This window comes from Amia ocellicauda, chromosome 18, assembly GCF_036373705.1.
Source record: "Amia ocellicauda isolate fAmiCal2 chromosome 18, fAmiCal2.hap1, whole genome shotgun sequence".
Lineage (NCBI taxonomy): Eukaryota > Metazoa > Chordata > Actinopteri > Amiiformes > Amiidae > Amia > Amia ocellicauda.
Window position 1 is genome coordinate 825,546 of NC_089867.1, and position 24,524 is coordinate 850,069.

Below are 24,524 nucleotides of genomic sequence, written 5' to 3' on the forward strand. Positions count from 1 at the left end.
ACAACCTCCCCACAAACAACGATCTACTATTTAACCACCTCTTTTGAAAAATAAAAAAATAAAGTGTAAAACCATAAAAACTGAACTGCATTGTCACTAATAACAATTGAATCTCAATTTGATTACCCAGATCTGTGAAAAATCTGTGCGTTACATTTGCAGACACCAACATACACCAACGATCAGCCATAACATTATGACCACTTACAAGTGAAGTGAATAACACTGATAATCTCATTATCATGGCACCTGTCAGTGGATGGGATATATTAGGCAGCAAGTGAACATTTTGTCCTCAAAGTTGATTTGTTAGAAGCAGGAAAAATGGGCAAGCGTAAGGATCCGAGCGACTCTGACAAGGGACAAATTGTGATGGCTAGACGACTGGATCAGAGATCTACTGTAGCTCAAATTGCTGCACACAGTGCATCGCAGTTTGTTGCGTATGGGGCTGCATAGCTGCAGACCAGTCAGTGTGCCCATGCTGACTCCTGTCCACTGCCGAAAGCACCTACAAATGGGCATGTGAGCATCAGAACTGGACCACGGAGCATTGGAAGAAGGTGGCCTGGTCTGATGAATCACGAGTTCAAGGTGTTGACTTGGCCTCCAAATTCCCAAGACCTCAATCCAATTGAGCATCTGTGGGATGTACTGGACAAACAAGTCCGATCCATGGAGGCCCCACCTCGCAACTTACAGGACTTAAAGGATCTGCTGCTAACGTCTTGGTGCCAGATACCACAGCACAACTTCAGAGGTCTAGTGGAGTCCATGCCATGATGGGTCAGGGCTGTTTTGGCAGCAAAAGGGGGACCTACACAATATTAGGCAGGTGGTCATAATGTTATGGCTGATCGGTGTATAAATATTTACTTAAAATATGTAAAATGTAAAGAATTAATGTTTTATCCAGCTGTACAAAATAAAACACCGGATTTAGTTACATACTCTTTATTGAAATTGCAACACTTATTACAAAAAAAAAAACTTCATCATTTGAAACCAAACACAGTCTTTATAGTTTCAAGACAGCACAACAAAAAGAACATTGGTCCTATAGTGCCATAACTCCTTACAAAACAGCCTTATTGACTTTTGCATCAAACAGTTTTCACCCCAGGTCTGCAGTTCCTGCTGGTGTCTGGTTCCTATTCACCCTGGCTTAAGGTGTGAATTTATCTTGTAAAGGAGCGGACGTGTCTCCCACGCCCTCCTCCACTTCCACCACTGCTGAACTTTCCTCGGGAGCTCCCTCCTCCACCTCCACTAACCCATGACAGACCTGTCCCACGACCCCGGGGTACTCTGTCCCGAGGAGCCAGCCGATAGGCACCTGCAAGATAAAAATACAATCACTGAGAACTGCTGACAACTCGGGACTATTCAGCACTGCCATGACAACTGCTCGGAAGAGTTATATATGACACCACTGTACAATTTCCATATTTTTGTAAATTCAGTGTTGATACTACTTACAGTGAGGGAAAAAAGTATTTGATCCCCTGCTGATTTTGTACGTTATAAAGTTATAAACTTATAAAGTTATAAATTGATTTGCATGTTAATGAAGGAAATAAGTATTTGATCCCCTATCAATCGGCAAGATTTCTGGCTCCCAGGTGATTTTTATACAGGTAACGAGCTGAGATTACGAGCACTCTCTTAAACGGAGTGCTCCTAATCTCAGATCGTTACCTGTATAAAAGACACCTGTCCACAGAAGTAATCAATCAATCAGATTCCAAACTCTCCACCATGGCCAAGACCAAAGAGCTGTCCAAGAATGTCAGGGACAAGATTGTAGACCTACACAAGGCTGGAATGGGCTACAAGACCATCGCCAAGCAGCTTGGTGAGAAGGTGACAACAGTTGGTGCGATTATTCGCAAATGGAAGAAACACAAAATAACTGTCAGTCTCCCTCGGTCTGGGGCTCCATGCAAGATGTCACCTCATGGAGTTTCAATGATCATGAGAACGTTGAGGAATCAGCCCAGAACTACACGGGAGGATCTTGTTAATGATCTCAAGGCAGCTGGGACCATAGTCACCAAGAAAACAATTGGTAACACACTACGCCGTGAAGGACTGAAATCCTGCAGTGCCCGCAAGGCCCCCCTGCTCAAGAAAGCACATGTACAGGCCTGTCTGAAGTTTGACAATGAACATCTGAATGAATCAGAGGAGAACTGGGTGAAAGTGTTGTGGTCAGATGAGACCAAAATCGAGCTCTTTGGCATCAACTCAACTCGCCGTGTTTGGAGGAGGAGGAATGACCCCAAGAACACCATCCCCACCGTCAAACATGGAGGTGGAAACATTATGCTTTGGGGGTGTTTTTCTGCTAAGGGGACAGGACAACTGCACCGCATCAAAGGGACGATGGACGGGGCCATGTACCATCAAATCTTGGGTGAGAACCTCCTTCCCTCAGCCAGGGCATTGAAAATGGGTCGTGAATGGGTATTCCAGCATGACAATGACCCAAAACACACAGCCATGGCATCAAAGGAGTGGCTCAAGAAGAAGCACATTAAGGTCCTGGAGTGGCTTAGCCAGTCTCCAGACCTTAATCCCATAGAAAATCTGTGGAGGGAGCTGAAGGTTCGAGTTGCCAAACGTCAGCCTTGAAACCTTAATGACTTGGAGAGGATCTGCAAAGAGGAGTGGGACAAAATCCCTCCTGAAATGTGTGCAAACCTGGTGGCCAACTACAAGAAATGTCTGACCTCTGTGATTGCCAACAAGGGTTTCGCCACCAAGTACTAAGTCGAAGGGGTCAAATACTTATTTCCCTCATTAACATGCAAATCAATTTATAACTTTTTTGAAATGCGTTTTTCTGGATTTTTTTGTTGTTATTCTGTCTCTCACTGTTAAAATACACCTACCATTAAAATTATAGACTGATCATTTCTTTGTCAGTGGGCAAACGTACAAAATCAGCAGGGGATCAAATACTTTTTTCCCCCACTGTATGTAATTCCTATTTTATCAAATGATCCAGCAGTCATACAGTGCTGAGCAAATATGTTACTTGTTAATACTGCAAGCTAAACTTGGATGTGCTATGCAAGATGTTCTCTAAAGAACATTAAAAAATAAATTAAAAAAAATACAGAACTGCCACTAAGTGTCAGTCTTCAGTAAATCAATATACAGGATATCCTGCGGTCAGATGCATTTCTAACCATTATTTATTCTTCTCTGGCTGACACCAAGATAGTTTTAGGTCTCTTGACATAGCTGATTAAGATATATTGAAGACCTATTGCACAAACCCAGACCCATGTCATATTATATTTCTTTAAAACACATTAAAGAATCAACTTTCATTAAAGGGGTCATCAAATTCATTTTAAAATAATTATAGTTTGGCTTTCTTACATTTTACAAATTAAAAACCTTAGTTCACAGATTCCCCAAAAATGTATACAGCATCATATACTTGTTTTGGGGTTAGTGTGATGCTTTTTTAACTAAACTGAGAACACAGAACAGGAAAGATCCAACCTTGGAAGCTTGATAAAGCCAGGGCTCTGACTGGGGCAGATGAGCTGCCCTACCCTAAACAAAACAGTTCTTACTTTTCTTAGCTACACCTCCCATTCTAGTTTTTCCAGTTCTAAAAGTTAAGGTGCAAACACCTGAATGCCTTCAGCATTCTGAATGTTGTAATAAACCGAAACAAGCACACCAGTAAGATGAGCTTGGATAGGATACTGACCCATAACATTTTTGACAGAGGCTCAAAAACTGAACGTGAAAAATCTAAAAAGGTTGGTAGACCACACCTTCAGCTTTGCAAACCAGTGGAAAATATTTCAGTACACAACTTCGCCACAAGAAATAATTTTATGAGAAACTATGCATTAAAAGATATCTCTATGGAGAAATGTGGTTATGAAAGAGATTGGGTAGCCCTTTAGGTCTGACCAAATATGGATCCAAAAACATTTCTCAAATTAATAGATTTGATTCCCAACAGATAGAGGTTGTTAAGCTGGAGTACTTGAATAGGTGTTTCACTACTATGTGTGGTAGTCTGATGGGCTACCAAAGGGGAAACTACATTGGCACACCACAAATGTAAAGTAGCTAGCACATATTTTTCAATGGGATATAATTTATATTTACCACTCCATTTCAAAATAATTTGACAGGTAAAATGGCTCTGAAAAACAAAAACTCAATCACTCAATTAAAACACTCAATGTACTTAGATAGGCCTACACCTGAGTATGTGCATCTTTGTCTTTTTAGTTGTATCAGTGACTAAAAGGCTTTAATTAAAATAAATACATCAACCAACATAACTGCAAATTATAACCTCGCGTACAGGTTTGTAATTTGATTCTAAGTGGGACAGTTTTGAAAACTTAAAAGTTTACAATCGAGAGGAGGTAATTCGACCCATCGTGCTCGTTTGGTGTCCATTAAGTGATCCAAGGATCCTAGCCAGTCTATTTATAAATGTTCCCAAATTGTCGATTCAGACACATCGCTGGGTAGTTTTTTTAAAAAACATTCTTTAAAGGTGGGATCTATATAAATGTATGGTATCCTGGAATGTCTTACATTATTCATTTTTAATATGGATACATTTCTAATTTAAAAAGATTTACATTATTCTATTTTGGTCGTTGTGGTATGCATAACCTATTCATGGAACAGTGATATTACATGTTTTGATTAAACCCTATTCACAATGAACAGAAAAGTCAGTGTTCAGTTCAATGTTCAGTCTGTAGGTCAGTATCTACAGAATCTAAAAATTATATTGCCCCAAATCAATTCACATCTGAACCTTAAAACTTGCCCCTTTAGCCAATGCAATTCAGCTTTTGAGCCTTTGAGCATACCTGCTGAAGGTTGTCTGGATGGGAGAGGTCCTCTAGTGAAGTTGCTCTGACCACCCCTGGCCTCGCTGTATGTCCCTCGGTGTGTCACTGGGACAACCTGAGCACTCCAGCTGGACCCTCGGCCTCCTTCTCGCCTGTTATAATTGCCTGGAATGCAGAATTCTTAATAAATTATGTTGGCAGAATGAACCATTTCTCATACATGTTACCACATTTATAAAAGTTTTAATTAACTAATATATTCATGTTATATATAGCTTATATATTTTGTGTTCCACTCTCAGGAGTATAACTATCCTTTGCAATATAAATTAGTCTCTTAAGTTTTCCAACACACCTTTGGGAGCTGGGGGAGTGAAGAACCGTGCCTGGCTATGGAAGACTCCCCTGCTGCCTCTGTTCCCGGTGAAGAGCCCTCGAGTGGGCACCTTTGGGGAGCCCTTAGGTGTCCTTTTGGGCTGAAGTAAGCCTGTGGGGGGCCCAATGTCTTTGATTTCTGCTGCCACAAAATCATCCACGTGCATTGATGGAGGACGGCTGGTGTTCTGTTTTCTTTGACGGAAAATATCATGTGGTCTACAAAGCTGTCCAAAAGCTCCCCGGCCTCTCCCTCTAGGAAGAGCCATGATGTGGGCCCTTTTGGCAGGTTCAATGTACTCTGATTTCCCACTGGAGGAAGAATAAAAACGTGATACAGTCTGACTGAGGTCAAAGTATTTGGTGATAGTATGCTATCAGTGCTCATTTATGGCTCTGGAATTTGGTCACTAAACACAAAATTTTTACAGAAACTGCAGACGACACAAAGCATGGAAAGATGTATGCTTGGAATAACAAGAAAAGACTAGAAAAAGTGAAAGTTAAAATGACAAAAATGGCAAAAATATTACATGAACAAAATCAAAGATAGACAAAGGAATCAAATGGATCCCAATGTGATTCACACCACTCATTTGATACAATGCTAGTGATGTTGTTCATTAAACTATTCTTATTCAGTCAATCAGCGTAGACTGGTGAGAATATAGGTAAATATAGTAAATATTACACAGCCATTCCACTGATTTCTATAGTGTCAGTAAAATGTTTAGGCTCTTACTGAACCACTTAAAATTTAAATGTGTACATCCTTTAAACTACAATATTTAAACATTGTCAGATAGATTCTGTTTTCAATAGGAATAATGTTGAAATTGTTTACAATTATCTGTAAATACAAACCAATCATTAATCACTAACAATTAATCAACTAATTAATTTCCTAATAAAAATGTACATAGTAGCTCTATACCTGGAGGTGATGAATGTCTCGTGTTTGTGTTTACCAAGCTTGAAACCTTTGGGTGCCTTTGTCCGTCCAGGGGAGGTGGGCTCTGTCAGGAAAGATTTCTCCAACTCTGCCTTCAAGTCAAAATCAGGGCAGCACTCCTCTGATAGACCCACCAAATCCACCTTCACCTGCACCATCACAAGAGCTTTCAATTAGGAAAAGACCCCTAACAGAATACATTCACTCCTAAATATACCTACCACCATGACAGCTATAATACACGTTTCAAGGTTTTACTTTTTTAAATGCATTATGCCTGCCTTCTTACATCATTTCTGTTTGTTTATACCTTTCTTTGACTCTATAATGTGCTCTGTGCCAATCTGTTCATAAAGAATTCTACACCAAATTAAAAATGGTGTGCTAACAAGCATTTGGTATCAAATTGCCAGAGATTCAGCTGCACAAACTCCTCACATCCTTGGCCTGACAATATACTGAATATATACAAATAGTAGGAAAAAATATATGTATTTTAAATGTATTTACTGTAACTTTCCACCCCCCATGACAAGACAATAGACTGCTGTAACCAAATAAGATCAGTTAAAATAATCAATTTTATGAAAGTGTTGGAATGCCTGAGGTTCTTAAAAATGCTGATGAAACCTAGAAGTTGCTGTATCTAACTCACTGTATCTAGGTCAGCATCCATTTCTTCAGACTGGAAGGGAGAAAACCATAGTGCCTTCAGCTGGTCATCAAACATATCAGAGAGGACATAAACAGTCCTAGAAATAAACCAAACAAGAGGTAAGTCTCCTTCAGCCAAGCCAACCCTCCAGTGCCTTAAAGTTTAAGGATACCATTAGCTCTCTGAAAATGTCTGAGCAACACTGAGTCACAGGTAATTTTAACCCCCCCCCGCCAACACACACACACACACACACACGCACGCACACGCACAACCGGCAGACCATAAACTCAAAAAAACTCAAAATATGAAGTGGAAATCACTTGTAAATTGAAGACTGGATATTTGAAGGTAACACAATAAGGCTTTACTGAATACGGCACATTGAAATTAGGCTGCACTCATTGTTCTGGTTCTTCAAAATCAAGTCAAATAAATGATAGTGTCCTGTAAGAAAGTTGTCAGTCATCCTGCTGCAATAAGAGAAAGTGTATGTAAAAGACAGCAGCTTTGCACATAGGGAACCGTTGTTTTAAAGAGAAAACAAAAACAAAAACATCTAGTATGCTGCTTAATCCATCATTTATAAAACCAGACATTTATGTACAGAAAATGGCATTTGCAGTTAACTATTAAATTCAAATAACGTCCCACTGTAACATTTAGAAATATCAAAAATATTACAGACTTTTATGCAAATACAGTCAACAGAGTGAAAGGGATTGAAGAACCAAATTTTATATTTTTAGATATATTTCACATTCCTAGAGTTTTAAAGCTGTCTGTTTATCTGTAACTCTTTAGACCTGGTACAGGATGACACAGCCTCTCTAAACAGTATAGATTCTTTCTATCATTTCAAATAGCTATAGCTATCTTATCTCTAAGGTTCTGCATTCTGTTGTTTCACTGCATCTTGTTTAACAAAACTTGCTGTGTTAGCATCCTTGACCAAGAGGTTATTCATTCATAAAGTCTACATAGTAAGTAATTTAAATGTCTCTTGTTAATTAGTTACAATTTGTTTAGTAAGCTTGTTTGTAACCAATCAAGAAGGATTTAACCGTTTTCTCTGTCTTGTACACAACCCATAAAATACCAAACGTAACTTAGAATTGTTGAGATTTAATGTCGAGGCTCCCCTGCAGCTGCCGGAATAAAGAATCAACCTACTACCAAACACAGAGTTTCGTGCTATTTTCTGCAACTCTTCAGGGATAATTTGTAATAATTTCCTAAGAAATATAATAATCATCTATGTGGCAGATGTTTACGTTGTTCAAAAATTGTTTGATGAGGTATTCTGGGCTTTAAAAAACAATTGGTCCTAAAGGTGGTTCTGCTGATAAACGTCTTGAAAAGTGTCATTTTTTTTCATTTATAATCAGATTAATTTCTCTCTACCTGGATTAAAATTATTTTAATGTGAATTATGTCTATAGTGAGACATTGTTTTGAAAGTGTACATAAAACTACATTAGAAATATGAACAGGAAATTTTACAAAACACTAGTCTTGTATACATGTATAGATTTTGTTTTATGTATATTTCTCTGCAGTGTTAATCTGTTCATTAATTGTTCATAAAGTATAGTGCACCAATTTAACTTAGGCACAGGATGTGTAATACACTGTAATGTAACATACAATTGTACTAATACTGTAGGTTTCATACATTTTATATATTATAGTTCTAATGAGAATTTTGGTAACTGTCTAAATTGCTGATTTATCTTTAGCTGATACATAAAGTCTTTCTGTTTTTGTAGCTGTTGTTTAAGACTTATGGAATCTCATTAATAATACTTTCCCTGCCCCCAAATTGGTTTTTCTAAGACCATTTGGACAAATCCAATACAAATACAAAATGCAAATCTCAATAAATATTATTGAATCATCATAATCTTCTTTTTTCTTATGTCTGTACCTGTTATTGAACTGGACAGGCAGACTCTCAGTGGCAGGCAGTGAGGGTTCTGCCTCTTGTTCATTTGAAGGTGGAGAATCAGTTGCACTCTCTAGCATCTGCCGGAGTCCAACAACATTCTCCAATAAAGTCTCAAGGCTGTCATCCTCTTTGGAAAATTCCTGTTTAAACAAAGAAACAATGCATGAATTTGACATGTCTGCATTAGACATAACGTGGTTGTACAAGAATATAAAATCAGTAATATGAATGTTTATCAGTAATGGAGCTTAATTATAATACATAGGGAAGGTTTTGTGTGTCAACACAGTTGTTCATCTGACTTTTCAAAAGTCAAATTCAAGCACTTTTCAAGTACTTTCAAGGTGCACGGTCAAAGCTTTTCCAGCACCTCGCAGCCTTGGTAAACTAAACCATCTCATCTAAAATGCACACTTTTCTGCACTGAACTAAGCACATTAAATTATAATTTCACCACACTATTAGATGTTATTATGCTGTAACACCAAAAATGTTTCATGAGAGCCTTCATGTACACTTGGCATTGTGTTGTTACCTGGCTTAAATCAGGTTGAAATTAAATCAATATAAATCAATCTTGCAATCAGTCAAAATTAGTGAACACCAGTACACAGTAACTACAGTAAGCTTTAGTGACAATTAGTGACATGCAAAACATAAAAAACGACATCAATACTTTTCTTTATTGAACTTCCATGTACATTCAACGAGTATATGCAAAATAGAGCATAACAAAGTTCTACGAGTCAATCCATGTATATTCAGTAAGCTCACTTACTGTCAAAACAGCATCATGTTTATTCTCTTCAAAACAACCAAATATAAGTTCCTATAACCTTAGCACAGTAAACGGTGAGTCTTTATGTTATGAAATCTCCCTCAGCTATTAATACTTTGCATTAGTACCTGCTGGTGTCTGCTTTTTTAAATACGAATACTAAACCATCACCATGTCCTTTATTTATTTAAAAAAATAAAAAAGCAGAGACCAGCAGATACTAATGCAAAGTGTTTATAGCTGAGAGAGATTCCATAACATAAGACCGTCACCGATTACTAGGTTAAGGATATAATCTCTCTCTCTATATATATATATATATATATATACAGTGAGGGAAAAAAGTATTTGATCCCTTGCTGATTTTGTACATTTGCCCACTGACAAAGAAATGATCAGTCTATAATTTTAATGGTAGGTGTATTTTAACAGTGAGAGACAGAATAACAACAACAAAATCCAGAAAAACGCATTTCAAAAAAATTATAAATTGATTTGCATGTTAATGAGGGAAATAAGTATTTGATCCTGTATCAATCAGCAAGATTTCTGGCTCCCAGGTGTCTTTTATACAGGTAACGAGCTGAGATTATGAGCACTCTCTTAAAGGGAGTGCTCCTAATCTCAGCTCGTTACCTGTATAAAAGACATCTGTCCACAGAAGCAATCAATCAATCAGATTCCAAACTCTCCACCATGGCCAAGACCAAAGAGCTGTCCAAGGATGTCAGGGACAATATTGTAGACCTACATACACGGCTGGAATGGGCTACAAGACCATCGCCAAGCAGCTTGGTGAGAAGGTGGCAACAGTTGTTGCGATTATTCGCAAATGGAAGAAACACAAAATAACTGTCAGTCTCCCTCGGTCTGGGGCTCCATGCAAGATCTCACCTCGTGGAGTTTCAATGATCATGAGAACGGTGAGGAATCAGCCCAGAACTACACGGGAGGATCTTGTTAATGATCTCAAGGCAGCTGGGACCATAGTCACCAAGAAAACAATTGGTAACACACTACGCCGTGAAGGTAATGGTCTGTAATTTCCTGGCTCAGTTTTGTCCCCTTTCTTGTGGATTGGTATGACATTTGCTGTCTTCCAGTCAGTTGGCACATCCCCTGTTCTAAGTGTCATTTGGAATATTTGAGTTAGCGGCCTATAAATCATTAGTACTGTTGGAAATATCCCATCTGGCCAGGTGATTTGTTGGTTTTTAATTCTGCTAGTCCCTTTAGTACCTCCTCCTCATTTATCCTGATCTCTCTTAGGGTTTGACTGGACTGATTGTCAACCTGTGGCATGTCATCTGTTTTTTCTTTTGTAAAAACCTCTGTGAAATACTCATTTAGAACATTTGCCACATCTTGTTCATTTTCCAAGATACCTAAATTTTTGCCCTTTATCGGTTTCACTTCCTCCTTTATTGACCGCTTGCTGTTGTAATATTGAAAAAAGCTCTTTGCATTGGTTTTAGCTCCAAGAGCTATGTTTCTTTCTATTTCCTTCTTTGCTTTCCTGATCCCTTTCTTAAGATCTCTTTGCAGCTCAACATATTCTATGTTCTACATTCTACAATCTATCTTTCTAGTAATTTAATTCTAATTAAATCAATGTTTATTGAATATTTAATGTACAATGATCAATTGAATATACATATGCAACAGTTATTCTTATTATTCCGTCTCTTGGTTGCGTTTGTGCTTATTGCTGTGCATGTCTGAAAAATAAAGGATTATTCGTATAATATTATGCGTCGTATTCTAGTACTTTTATATGTGTGTTTTGTCTAATTTACATAATTACAAAATGTATATACTTGTAGAAAACCTATACACTATTTTTTTTTTTTTTTTAGTATTAATAATAAACAAAGAAAAGTTAAGCAACTTAAGAAAAATTATGCTCGACAGCGCGGGCGCACACACATGACGCTGACGTGCACATACATGACTGTGCACGGAAAGAGGAATTGTCAGCAAACCATCAAACACATGACAGTGGCCATTCATGACTTGAAATTATGGAAAATTCCCTGCCGTTTACCTTTGGCATAACTCGACAGCGCAGATTCCCATAGTGAAAACTTGAATATTTGTCTTGCAAACCTTACAATGCTGTCCGCAAATGTGGACCTTGTTTTAACCCTAGTGTATATTCAATTTTATGGAGCCACCTATTTACAACGGCAGCTTTGTGGCACATTTGCACACTGGGCGCTGATGCCGCGCTGTCTCAGCGGCTCACACTCGCAGCTAGTCAAACACACCGGCACATCAAACAGCAGTCATACTGGCCGTGGCATAAAGCAATCAACTGGTTCTGCAACCACTGTAGTTATATCCAGAAGTCAATTCATTTAATCAGATTGCCGATTTATTATGACAGTGATTAGAACATTTTATAAAATATATATTCAGAAAATTCCAGCACATTCAAGCACTTTATTCAAAATTCAAGCACTTTCACAACCTTGAAAATACCACCTTAAAATTCAAGCATTTTCAAGGATTTCAAGCACCTGTATAAACCCTGTTAATTTGAATCAATTTAAAAAAATCGTTCAACACACCATTAGTTAATAAAGAAAACAATAAATAATTCTTAAAATACCTTTAAAAAAAAAAGTGATATAAAATGGGTGAGGTTACCATAATCTGTTTCTCCAGCTCAGGAAGCAGGTGATTCTGTGAGTCGTCCTTCCACTGCAGGAGCTGCTTCATCTCAGCTGCACTGAGAGCCAGTGAGCGCGGTGGGCTGCTGCCATCCACCTCCATGGGGCTTGGACCTTCATCCCCACAGCAGACCTGCATACACAGCATAGCTGTCAGTATACGTGTGAGCATATGGCAGAAGGGCGAACTATGCCATTATTTTACAAGATATTTCAGAGAGAAGAATTGATGACAATTTTCACACTTCATGCTAATAGAATTGGATTATTAACTAACAGGGAAATGGACAGAAATACTCTAGGGAAAAAAAAAGTTTATTTACTCATTGTTAATCATTTGCATAAACATAATATGAAAATTAGATAAGTTATTTTTTAATTTTGATTTAGAGACAAACACACTTTGCAGCCTTCCTACACTATGTAAGTCAATACTATCTTAATAAGAGAAAAATACTTGACGTTACCACCAGGGAGTCTGTGTTTAAGATCTGCCTGAGGAAGTCCAGCAGGACAGACACAAGCTCGGCAGATTCCTTGTTAAATGAGAAGTTTACTCGTTTGATTAATCCACACAGGGCAGTACTGTGTTTCTTCAGAGCACTGTATAAGGAGACAAAAGCAGAAAAAGCTTAATTAATTAAATAAAAGGGATAATGGAAGCAGCAACAACTTAAAAAAAAAAAAATTACATAATCATAAAAACTTCAGAGGCCTGTAGTATTTCCTTTTTTAACTCAAATAATCAAATGTATCCTCTTTGAGCATACCTAATTCTCAATTAACTCTGATTATCTAAAAGCTTATCACAAAAGGAAAAGGTTATTCTGGATTTTTTTTTTTTTTTTGCTCATAGGAATCTAAATAATTTGATGTTTGCCACAATTATTTATGATTTATTTATTTCTTGGCAGACGCCAAGATGAATTACAATGAATTACATTTGGAATGCACAGGCATGTAGAAATTACTTGATTCAGACCTAGAACACATTTAAATAAAATTGCATAATTCCAAAATCTAATACAAATCTGCATCTACAATTGAACATTCAATAAATTAAAGTGCTCAACTAGCCTATGAATATAAAATTAAATACACGTGCTTATTTCACAGGATCTGAAACTAACTGAACATGATTTAATAAGATGTAAAATGTTTAAAGATGTAAAAATACACTTTTTCTAAGGATTTCTAAAGCATCAGACAGAATAATGATTTATTTAAAAAAACACTATTTCCTTTGACTAATTTACAGTACTGTACATGACATGAAAGGTTATTTTTAGAGGTCAAAGGTGCCTTCAAATTCGGGGTGGGAGATGAACTGAAATTAATATCACCACTGTCTGGACATTAACTACAGGTTCTTTTACCATCCAGGATGTAGGACCTCACTTACTGTACTTGCCTGTGTAAATTGTAAATTGGAAGTTGTAAAATTTATTATATTTTGAATTGCTATGTTTTATGTAAATTGAATTTGTAATGTTTGATGCATTGTACTTAACTGTATTTTTGCACTTTGTTTTGCACTTATGTTGTATGTTGTAACTTATGTTGGATAAGGGCTTCTGCCAAGAAATAAAAATAATAATAATAATATATGATATAACGATATACAAAAATAAATGTATTACATTTGATGAGCCCTTCAAATAATAATAATAATAATAATATAATTAATAATACATGACAAAAGATTGCTTTTCAGCTTATAAATCCTGAAAGGGTGAGGTATTGGACATAGTATGTACCTAAAAAGTGCTTTTTTGGTATTATTTTTATTGTGCAAATGTTATTTTCTATGGCGAAACTGTGCAAACACACAATACATAAAACGATATTAAATAAGTAAAAAATAAAATTGAACACAAAAACATGGAAAGCAACTTTTAAAATACAAAAGTGCAGTCTGTTTTCAGTATAACACCAGTCATTACAATGTAAACATCTCAAAGTGTAACTTTGTTAAGATTCACACCCTGTGTACATAGAGTGGCATCGTATGAAAGCTCCTGGTCTCTAGTTTATAACAAGCATCTGTATAGTTTATAGATTTGATAAAAATACAAATCATTCATTGGGTCGTGGATGATCCGAAAATAATGGGGCGGAGTGTAAAGAGTTAATGGTCTAATGCTGATTCTATGCAGAATGACTAAAGTCTGTTCAAAGTGAATGCACCCTATGTAAACACGCCGACAGTGTGATGCATTCTGGGCATGGTAGTTTCCTGTAGCTCAGCATGTAGCTGGAGTTATCAATATAAAGGGGTGAGATGAGAGTTGCAAAAATGACTACAACTGCCATGGCTAACTGTAGGATTGAATTAGGGATGCACCGATAAGAAAATTATTGGCCGATACCGATAGCCGATGTTCATATTACATAATCGTCCGATACCGATGTTTTGACATTTCTGTAACTTTCTACCCTGTCATAAATTAAATAAAAATGTTGCTTCTGATGAGGCTTCTAATTTCAGCTCATTTTAATTATACAAGATATTGTTCCACATATTTGAATAAGAAAAGACTTATACCCCATTCAGACATAGGAAAAAAGGCCACCAATTTGACATATGGTGTATTTTTTTGAAATGAAAGGTACGCAAAGGGAAACCCGTCTACAGAGCCGATTTCTTTCCTGCAACAGAGGTAGTCTATTTTACCTAGGATTTGTATGAATGGGGTACAAGCGTTGGTGGCATTTTGTAATTAATACTGTGGTAATAGTTTCAATAACACATTATGTGTGATTTCTTTACAGGTTAGTGTATTAAATAACGTACAATATAGGCTAACACAGTAGGCTAATTAAATACGCACGCAAGTGCACATCTTATTCAAATTCTTCTGAAGATTATTATTCACTACTATAGTAGCAGGCTTCAAGCATTATGCATATGTTATCTGAAATGAGCGGGGAAGGAACATTTATATATATTTCAGACAGACTAGTTCATAACGTAGTTTATTACAGTAAGTTGCCAAAAGAACGAATTTTAAAACAAATGGAAAACGTTTCGATTCGTTTGGAGTTTCGTTTTGAGTTTGCAACAGTGCTGCTGTGTGTGCATGTATTTACACAGGGGCGTGCACGGGGGGGGGCAGGGGTGCCCCTTTCTTTACCCTGCCCTTCCCCCCCCCCCCCCCCGAAGTGCCCTATATGACCCCTGAGGACCGCACTTCGCTAGAATTGCCCCTTTTGTGGTTTGAGCCACTGCCCCCCATGAGGCTCCACTGTACAGCACTGTATTTAAATGTCTTGCACATTGTTGCATTTGTTTTTCATTTTAGCATTAAATATGAACCATACATTATGATGTGCTACCATTTTTTTGTGTGTGTATGTGCACGCCACTAAATTTTGGACCTAATTTTTTTTTAATTTAGGGGCACAGTGCTCCTAAGGAAAAAAGTAAGTGTAGAGTCCTGTTTATGCAGTTTGTAAGTGAATGTGTACCTTGTATCTCCTATTTATTATAGCGCTATTTGTTTTTAGAAAAGCTAATATATTCTGGACTTAATTGGTGACTCTAAGTAATGATTTCTAACAGAAAACATGTTGATCACAATGTATTATTGTTGAATTTTGGATGATTAATTGTCACTGATGATGGAAATCTTATGATGAAATGTTTGTGATGAAAAGTGTGCAAGATTGACGGGATACCTTGTCAGCTTGTGTGAACAAAATAGCGCAATAATATGATAACGTGTTTTTTCTTTGCTACAGTATATTTATAGTAAAAATTTAAATTATTAAGAACATAAGAAAGTTTACAAATGAGAGGAGGCCATTTGACCCTCCATGCTCGTTTGGTGTCCATTATCAAAGTGAATGGCATCCTATCCTATGTCTATTTTTTGATGTTTGCAAATTGTCAGCCTGGGAGTTTGTTCCAGGTTGTAACAACTCTCTGTGTGAAGAAGTGTCTCCCATTTTCTGTCTTGAATGCCTTTAAGCCCAAATTCCATTTGTGTCCCTGGGTCAGTGTGTCCCTGCAGATCTGGAAAACTATCACTCCTCTTGAATTTTGAAAATATAGGCCTAAAAGCTTTATTTCATAAATGTATTAATTAATCACAATATCCACAGTATGACAAAATCCATGTCATGGCGAAATGTCATACTAGTATTCAGCCTGCACCTATGATGCTATTTTTTTACATTCAGGAAGAGTTTCAATAGCTTTCTAAATGACAGGTGAATACTCAAATGTTGTGAAATTTTAATATTTTCTAATTAAAGCATTTGTCGATTCTGTCAAATAAGCAAATTAATGTAATACTGAATTGATACATTTATATGAATCATTTAACATTTCAATTTTGGCATGTCATTTTTTTAATATTAGTTATTGTTATGAAAAAAGCAGAGCATATGAGAGGGGAAAAAAGGCAAAGATGTAAAACAGATATTGCAACTTTATATATATATATATATATATATATATATATATATATATATATATATATATATATATATACACTCACCTAAAGGATTATTAGGAACACCATACTAATACTGTGTTTGACCCCCTTTCGCCTTCAGAACTGCCTTAATTCTACGTGGCATTGATTCAACAAGGTGCTGAAAGCATTCTTTAGAAATGTTGGCCCATATTGATAGGATAGCATCTTGCAGTTGATGGAGATTTGTGGGATCCATCCAGGGCACGAAGCTCACGTTCCACCACATCCCAAAGATGCTCTATTGGGTTGAGATCTGGTGACTGTGGGGGCTAGTTTAGTACAGTGAACTCATTGTCATGTTCAAGAAACCAATTTGAAATGATTCCACCTTTGTGACATGGTGCATTATCCTGCTGGAAGTAGCCATCAGAGGATGGGTACATGGTGGTCATAAAGGGATGGACATGGTCAGAAACAATGCTCAGGTAGGCCGTGGCATTTAAACTATGCCCAATTGGCACTAAGGGGCCTAAAGTGTGCCAAGAAAACATCCCCCACACCATTACACCACCACCACCAGCCTGCACAGTGGTAACAAAGCATGATGGATCCATGTTCTCATTCCGTTTACGCCAAATTCTGACTCTACCATCTGAATGTTTCAACAGAAATCGAGACTCATCAGACCAGGCAACATTTTTCCAGTCTTCAACTGTCCAATTTTGGTGAGCTTTTGCAAATTGTAGCCTCTTTTTCCTATTTGTAGTGGAGATGAGTGGTACCCGGTGGGGTCTTCTGCTGTTGTAGCCCATCCACCTCAAGGTTGTACGTGTTGTGGCTTCACAAATGCTTTGCTGCATACCTCGGTTGTAACAAGTGGTTATTTCAGTCAAAGTTGCTCTTCTATCAGCTTGAATCAGTCGGCCCATTCTCCTCTGACCTCTAGCATCAACAAGGCATTTTCGCCCACAGGACTGCCGCATACTGGATGTTTTTCCCTTTTCACACCATTCTTTGTAAACCCTAGAAATGGTTGTGCGTGAAAATCCCAGTAACTGAGCAGATTGTGAAATACTCAGACCGGCCCGTCTGGCACCAACAACCATGCCACGCTCAAAATTGCTTAAATCACCTTTCTTTCCCATTCAGACATTCAGTTTGGAGTTCAGGAGATTGTCTTGACCAGGACCACACCCCTAAATGCATTGAAGCAACTGCCATGTGATTGGTTGGTTAGATAATTGCATTAATGAGAAATTGAACAGGTGTTCCTAATAATCCTTTAGGTGAGTGTATATATATATATATATATATATATATATATATATATACACACACACACACACACACATTAAAAAAAGAAGAAGAATATTTGTGTTTGGAGCAGTATGACATTATGTTAGGAACTGAAAGTTATAACTTCCAGGACACAAAAATTTACACTTATACATTCTTTCATATAAAGGTCATTCAGAGTAACAAAAAATGCAAGGAAAAAGACAACCACATTGGTTTCATTCATCACAAGCTTATCAACCTGATTGGAAGAAGAAGCATTGCTGAGGAAAGAAAATTCTTGCCGTGTACATAATTAATATAATATTTTTTTCCCCCCAATATATATATATATTTTTAAAGGCTAGAATGTACAAAACTGTGGAGGTAGTTTTGGGAAACTATACATTTTATCCTGTGTAAGATTACTTGTGATCAATATGAAGGAAAATTACAATTAAGCCACTCTGGGAGCCAATAGATAAGCATTACCTTTTTAAGTGATAGAAGCCATAGTCGTGCTCTGTTAAAAACATCATGGTCCTAATGCAAGTAAGCACAAGAGTGTAGTTGCTGTCCGTATTGCCAAGTACTTCAAGCATTCCATCACACATGGCAGCGAGGAGCTCCTTGGAGGGGAGGGCATTGGCCAGCTGTTCTGCTTCAGAGAGTGAACTATCTGAAGAGGCAATCAGTGCGATGTCCTAAAACACAAAAAACATAGGTATGCATTATATACATTCCATCATCACCATGGCTCTAGAGAGAAACAAACTACTTATGATCAAGCAAACACCTATATATCAGGCGGAGGTTGAATAGAACTCTTGGTCCTCAAGAACCATGTGATCTTCTGCTTGTAGCCTGATTAACCTGCCTAGGATTGAATTATTTAAATTGAAGAGGTCATATTCTTTTAGTCTTCTGTTCCTTCCAGTTTGTCATGCAAATACTTCATTTACAGCAAGCTATTATTTGTAAAACATATGATGATGCTCTGTGTAGTGTTTTATACACATCTTCATTTAAGAAGAAATATATTTTGCACACTTTCTTTTGTTAAATCATTCTATTAGAATTGATCAAGGGTATAAATAAATGTGGCGGTCATTGCATATATTCACAGAAAACTTTCAATAAAAATATGGAGCCAATTTTGGGATATGGTTTACAATACCCATTGTTATACCAGTTCCTAACCTAAAGAAATTGTAATTAATAATTGCTTTATTTATTTATTATGAACATAAATTGCTAAGATAATACAATTACTGTGGATAAATATCCCATTGTTTGGTCAATTTTGTTGGTTTTTGATAGCAACCATACATAAGAAAGTTTACAAACGATAAGAGGCCATTCGACCCATCGCGCTCGTTTGCTGTCCATTAATAACGAAGTGATCCAAGGATCCTATCCAGTCTATTTTTGAATGTTCCCAAATCATTGGGGATTTTGTTCCAGATTGTGATGACTGTGTGAAGAAGTGTCTCCTGTTTTCTGTCTTGAATGCCTTTAAGCCCAAAATGGTTTATTTTATTTTATGATATGTTAATGGTTTATTTATTTTGTTGTACATTTATCAATCTGTAAATAGCTCTCTGTAGCTACCCTGCAAAGGGTACTATACAAATAAACATTGATTGATTTTCAAGTGTTATTTCATATTATTTATCTATTTACATAATTTAGTTTTTGCTTTGAATGTATGTGGAATATGTTGTGTATATAACATTGATTCCTATTTCAAAGTGTAAGGACTGCAAGCTTTAAAGCAACAAAATGTGAACAGTGTGTTTGAATCCTTCTGTAAGGCACTGTACAAGCTTTTTGCTTGTAAAATAACTTACAATTTAAAGGAGAGATTGTTTCATATATAACAAAGCAAAGCAATTTGGCCTTTAATCTATATATGGCATAAATACTGCATATCACAAAACATTCAGTAAACAACAGCAAAAACACCAGAGAAGAGCAGGAAGTATTGCTACCAATACACTTAAGGTTACCTGGTCACACAGCGACTGTATAAGAGATGCAATAAGCTCGGCACAGTGTTGCTGGTGTATGTTGTTGTCTGCAGTAGGCTGTAACAGTGCTAGAATGCAGGGGAATAACTCAGAGAACCTCTCATCTCCCTTAATGGCTCCACTTAGGAGGTGCAATGCAGCCACTTTGCAGGCGCGGTGTGAAGCCAAGGAGTCCAGGAGTGCACATAGTCGAGTGGTCTGTGCTGTACAGACCTTGTCTTTCCCTTCAGGGGTGCTGCAGAGAAGAAAAATACATTTGGTATACATACTTATAGGGATGAAACTGGTTTGGATGTACATGCACTCACTATGATGTCTTTTTTATTTTCCATACATCAGGGTTCCCACACTTGCTTAAACATCAAATTCAAGGACTTTTCAAGGACTTTCCAGGCCCTATTGCCCCAAATTCAAGGACCCAACACAGCATAGTTTGAGACACAGATCAAGGTTAATTAATGTCACAACTTGAGAATTTTTATAATGAAAACTAGCAGGCTTTACAGAAGCTCACAGACAACAATTAAAAAGAGAGAGACTTGAATGTGTAAAAAAAAGAAAAACTTAAATTTCTATTCTTGCACAAAATATATAAATTCAAGCACTTTCAATGACCCATGTCTATTTATGTCTATTTTCAAAAACTTACAAGGCCTTGATTCACAAACTTTCAAGGATTTCAAGGACCCATGGGAACCCTGATACATACCTACTGAAACACTTCCAGTAGCTGTAAATAGTGGTATGTTTAAAGATTATATTACACTCTTGTAAACTTAGTAAACCACCTTAGATTCAAGCATCATCCCAAATTATATTTAATTATTATTATTAATAATATTAATAACAACAACAACAACAACAATAATGCGTTTGAATGTTTCTAATTAGTCAAGGATAATGTGTTGATTATTTTATGTGGATTTGATTACTATAACTGGAGTAGCTGCAGGGACATCAAACATGGAAAACAAAATGTTGCATAAAATTAAGGCTCCTAGTTATAATGTGACAAACCTTCACCGATACCAAATCAAAAGAAAATGGCACTGTAGAGATGTTTTTTATATAACCTACCTCAAAATCACCATTATGCATGTATGCATTCTATAAGTATTACTAGAAGAAACATTTTAAACAGAGAATGAGTTAATATTGGTTAGTAAAGCTTTAAAAAATGCATTGCTTCATTCAGTTTGAATAACCTTTTCACAGTATGGAGAGGTTTTGTTTTAATAGTGCAAACGGGAAGTTGTGAATACGGAATCTGCAATACATTTGCAGACCTTTGCTTTCGCAGGAGTGATAGCAGGTTTTGATTTGGTCTAGTTCCTAGTTTGGCAACAATATTGAAACATTTTCCAGGAGTGCAACAAACGGCTCTTACACTTGAATTTCCTCCTGGATGAGTTCGAGTACCGTACTCATAATGAGAAGGGCGGTGGGGGAGGCCAGGTCGCACAGCTGCACACACACTCGTCTGAGCATGTGCAGCAAGGGCTGACAAGTGGTTCCACTGACAGAGCGCACAATCTCCTGCAGCAATTTTGCTTGGACATGAAGGTGCATGCTCCACAGCTTCCGAGTGTTAAGTGCCACAGCAATGTCCTGTGTTGCAATGGTCTGAATCACGAAAGAATATAGACGATCATTAACAACATCCATTCCAATGCCCAATATAATTGTTCATGATAACATGGCAATATACATTTAAAATTTAAAAAAAAGTTTTGAAAAAAACCAAAAAAAAAACCATATCAACATACTTCTACATTCAAAATCACAAATCCACAATTTATTTAAATTATATCAACTCTGCATGCTTATATCTTGTGACTGGCACAGTGACACATACTTTACAAATTAATAATAAGGCTAGAAGACCATGTCATTGTATATGAAATCAGTCAACAAAATATCTCTACCATTTAATAACATTTTTTACATTAGTTTTGACTTTGAAATAAATGGTTATGGTGTAATTTGAATGACCAATGCACAGGTTGCATGTCAGAAACTTTGGACCTGCACCAGACCCCCAGCAAACATTTACATTACAAATTACATAGAAAGGTGGTTGTGGTGGTGTTTTTAAGCTCTCAGGGTTATCTTGCATGCAAATATTTTATTTTAAATATAAGATTAAAAAATGTGTTTCTATGACCTTTGACCACACTCATATAACCTTGGATATTGTGCTCCCAGATTTTATATAATCTATCCTACACCGTTATTCACAATTCACACTGTTTCATATTGGGCTAATAGTTTAAGCAAATTATAGGGTAGAATGTAAACAGAATTTGTTAGTTAAATCTTGTTAATGAAGTGGTTACACAAAATATGGATTTAAAAATATATACGTCTTCATAATAAATGCATACAGTGATTAAAACTAATGTCATTTTAGTTGACTAAAACTAACAAAGATTTTAGTACATTTTTAGTCAACTAAAAATAAAGAAAAGTGTATTACTAAAATGTGAATATATCTCAGACATTTTTGTCAACCTGACTAAGACTAAATAAAAAACTGATGACTGAATTAAATACTGGTCATTCCAGCTACACCTTCACAGATTTTCCTATAAATATTTCCCTAGAATAGGGAGTTTTCAGGTTTGCTTAGTGGAAAAAAAGCTTCTCATGTACTAAACAATAGAACGTAAAAAATAAAACAAATTTATAGAAAGCTCTAAGCTGGAATACAAACTGTAAAGAATTCAATACATGATTTGATGTAGCCAAGATCCAAACTGACAGAATCACAACTCTGTCTTATCTTATACTGCCTAAACTGAGAGATGGAAAAAAAACACCAAAATCATTGAGAAAATTATGACCATGGTTGGTCAAACCGGGTCCAACTTTGATGAGCTGTAGCTCAAGCACATGAGGGCATACAGGGTTAACGTATATTTTTCACAAGCTAAAATTAAGTAGGGAAAGTAAAATTAAAGGAGGTTAAAAAAAGAAAGACTGACTACCTGTGTACTCTGCATGGGCAGAGGAAGGGGCAGCAGTTCAGACAGCAGTGCGAGTCCTGAAAAAAAACCTTCCGGGGCCTTCAGCACAGAGGACAGAACTTCTTTTAGCATGAGAGACCAGGTGTTGTTGGCCAGAGTCTCTTCTGTGTCTGTGGCCTGCTCATTGACACCCTGTGTAAAGGTGAGCAGGATGTCAATGATGTCACTCTGTATTTTCTGCTCCTCCGAGTCCAGGCGACCAGAAACGGGCACGGAGCAAAGGATCATGTGCAGTGAGACCAATGTGGAGGGCACACGAGTATCCTTAAACTCAAAGGAGCCTCCCCTCAGCAGCTCTGTCAGCATGCACTTTAGCAGGCAGAGAGTACTGCAGGCCACAGAGACAATCATGACACGTTGAAGGATTGTACCCATGTTGCCATGCAGCCTCCAAGGCTGGAGGAGGATACTGATCAGTTTCTGCAAAATTTTTATGAAGGTGTCCATTCCCTCAGCTGAGAACAGCTGAATAACGGCAAGATTCCACTTTAAGTCCTTCTGCTGACCTTTGAAACAGAGGAGTCAAATGATAAGGTTAGAGAGAGGGAGAAAATACCTGAATCAAAATGATCAAAAATAAGATTTTTACAAAAGTGAAATTACATGTGGTACAGCACAGATAATGTATCACAACACTAGTAAATTAAACTTTTTGGACTATTTATTCAGATTCTCTCTACTCTTGCATTTCATATTCACAATACAATTATTGTCAAAAATATATTGTGGATAATTTTTTTTTTTTCACATTTTCTTTTTAAACATTCAATGCCACATTAAGTTCAGAGTGGCATTATTTTTTTCCATTATTTCAGATGAATGTGGTCCCTACAATTTAAAATAGTGCTACCTGCATCACTTTATTTTGTGATAGTGTGCAAAGATGGATATTGTCGAAGGAGTTTTAAGGGCTTTCAATCAATAGCAAATATGGGCATATGCATAGTGCTGTGCTGGAAACGGTATAGCATACATCCTCACCACAGTGTCAAGCCCTCACCACGGTGGAAAATTATTTGTCGTCAATATCATCATCTTTTTTATTAGCGATTCTGAAGCCTCTGTTTTGTGCTGTAGTCAGGTCTCTGTACTGTGGTGCGGGAGATCCGAGTTTGAATCCCTCTGTGGCTGCTCCATGAGCAAGTGCATTCTAAGTTAGATTCCTCATAGTGTGAATTTCTTGGATGCGGATTCGGACAAAGGGAGTGGAAAAAGAGCGTCAAGCTAAGGCTTCCTTCAATTTGGAAACTTATATTTAGTAAAAAAAAACGTGCTCTGCTCGGATTAATGGACTTTGGAACGGCCTGACTAGAAACGGATTACTAAAGAAGGTAACTTTCATGGACATTACGGTGGTGTTGGGGAGAGAAGACAAGGAATTGTAAGTAGTGTCTTTCTTTGCTTTACGAAGAGTTGCTAATTTAAGCGATACTACCAGTGCGGCAGTGCGGCAGGACGTTGTTTTGTCTAGAAGAAGTGGAACGCATTGTATTGTAAAGTTCGTTATATGGTGCTTTGGCCTTTTTTTACTAATTAACGTGGAAG

The 24,524-nt window shown here is 37.0% G+C and overlaps 1 protein-coding gene across 1 annotated transcript in view; it reads right to left on the bottom strand.

Moving 5' to 3' along the window:
- Positions 1-938: 938 nt before the first annotated feature.
- The window catches only part of virma (vir like m6A methyltransferase associated), an 86,107-nt gene continuing 62,521 nt past the window's right edge, over positions 939-24,524 (bottom strand). Inside the window, exons 13-24 of the mRNA XM_066690409.1 lie at positions 22,941-23,485; positions 21,341-21,576; positions 19,933-20,188; positions 18,416-18,627; positions 12,695-12,830; positions 12,205-12,360; positions 8,757-8,917; positions 6,830-6,926; positions 6,157-6,323; positions 5,203-5,534; positions 4,866-5,012; positions 939-1,336 (exon numbers count right to left, since the gene is read on the bottom strand). Coding sequence (XP_066546506.1) covers positions 1,179-1,336; positions 4,866-5,012; positions 5,203-5,534; positions 6,157-6,323; positions 6,830-6,926; positions 8,757-8,917; positions 12,205-12,360; positions 12,695-12,830; positions 18,416-18,627; positions 19,933-20,188; positions 21,341-21,576; positions 22,941-23,485 — 2,603 coding nt within the window. The 3' untranslated portion in view covers positions 939-1,178. The remainder of the gene's footprint in view (positions 1,337-4,865; positions 5,013-5,202; positions 5,535-6,156; positions 6,324-6,829; positions 6,927-8,756; positions 8,918-12,204; positions 12,361-12,694; positions 12,831-18,415; positions 18,628-19,932; positions 20,189-21,340; positions 21,577-22,940; positions 23,486-24,524) is intronic.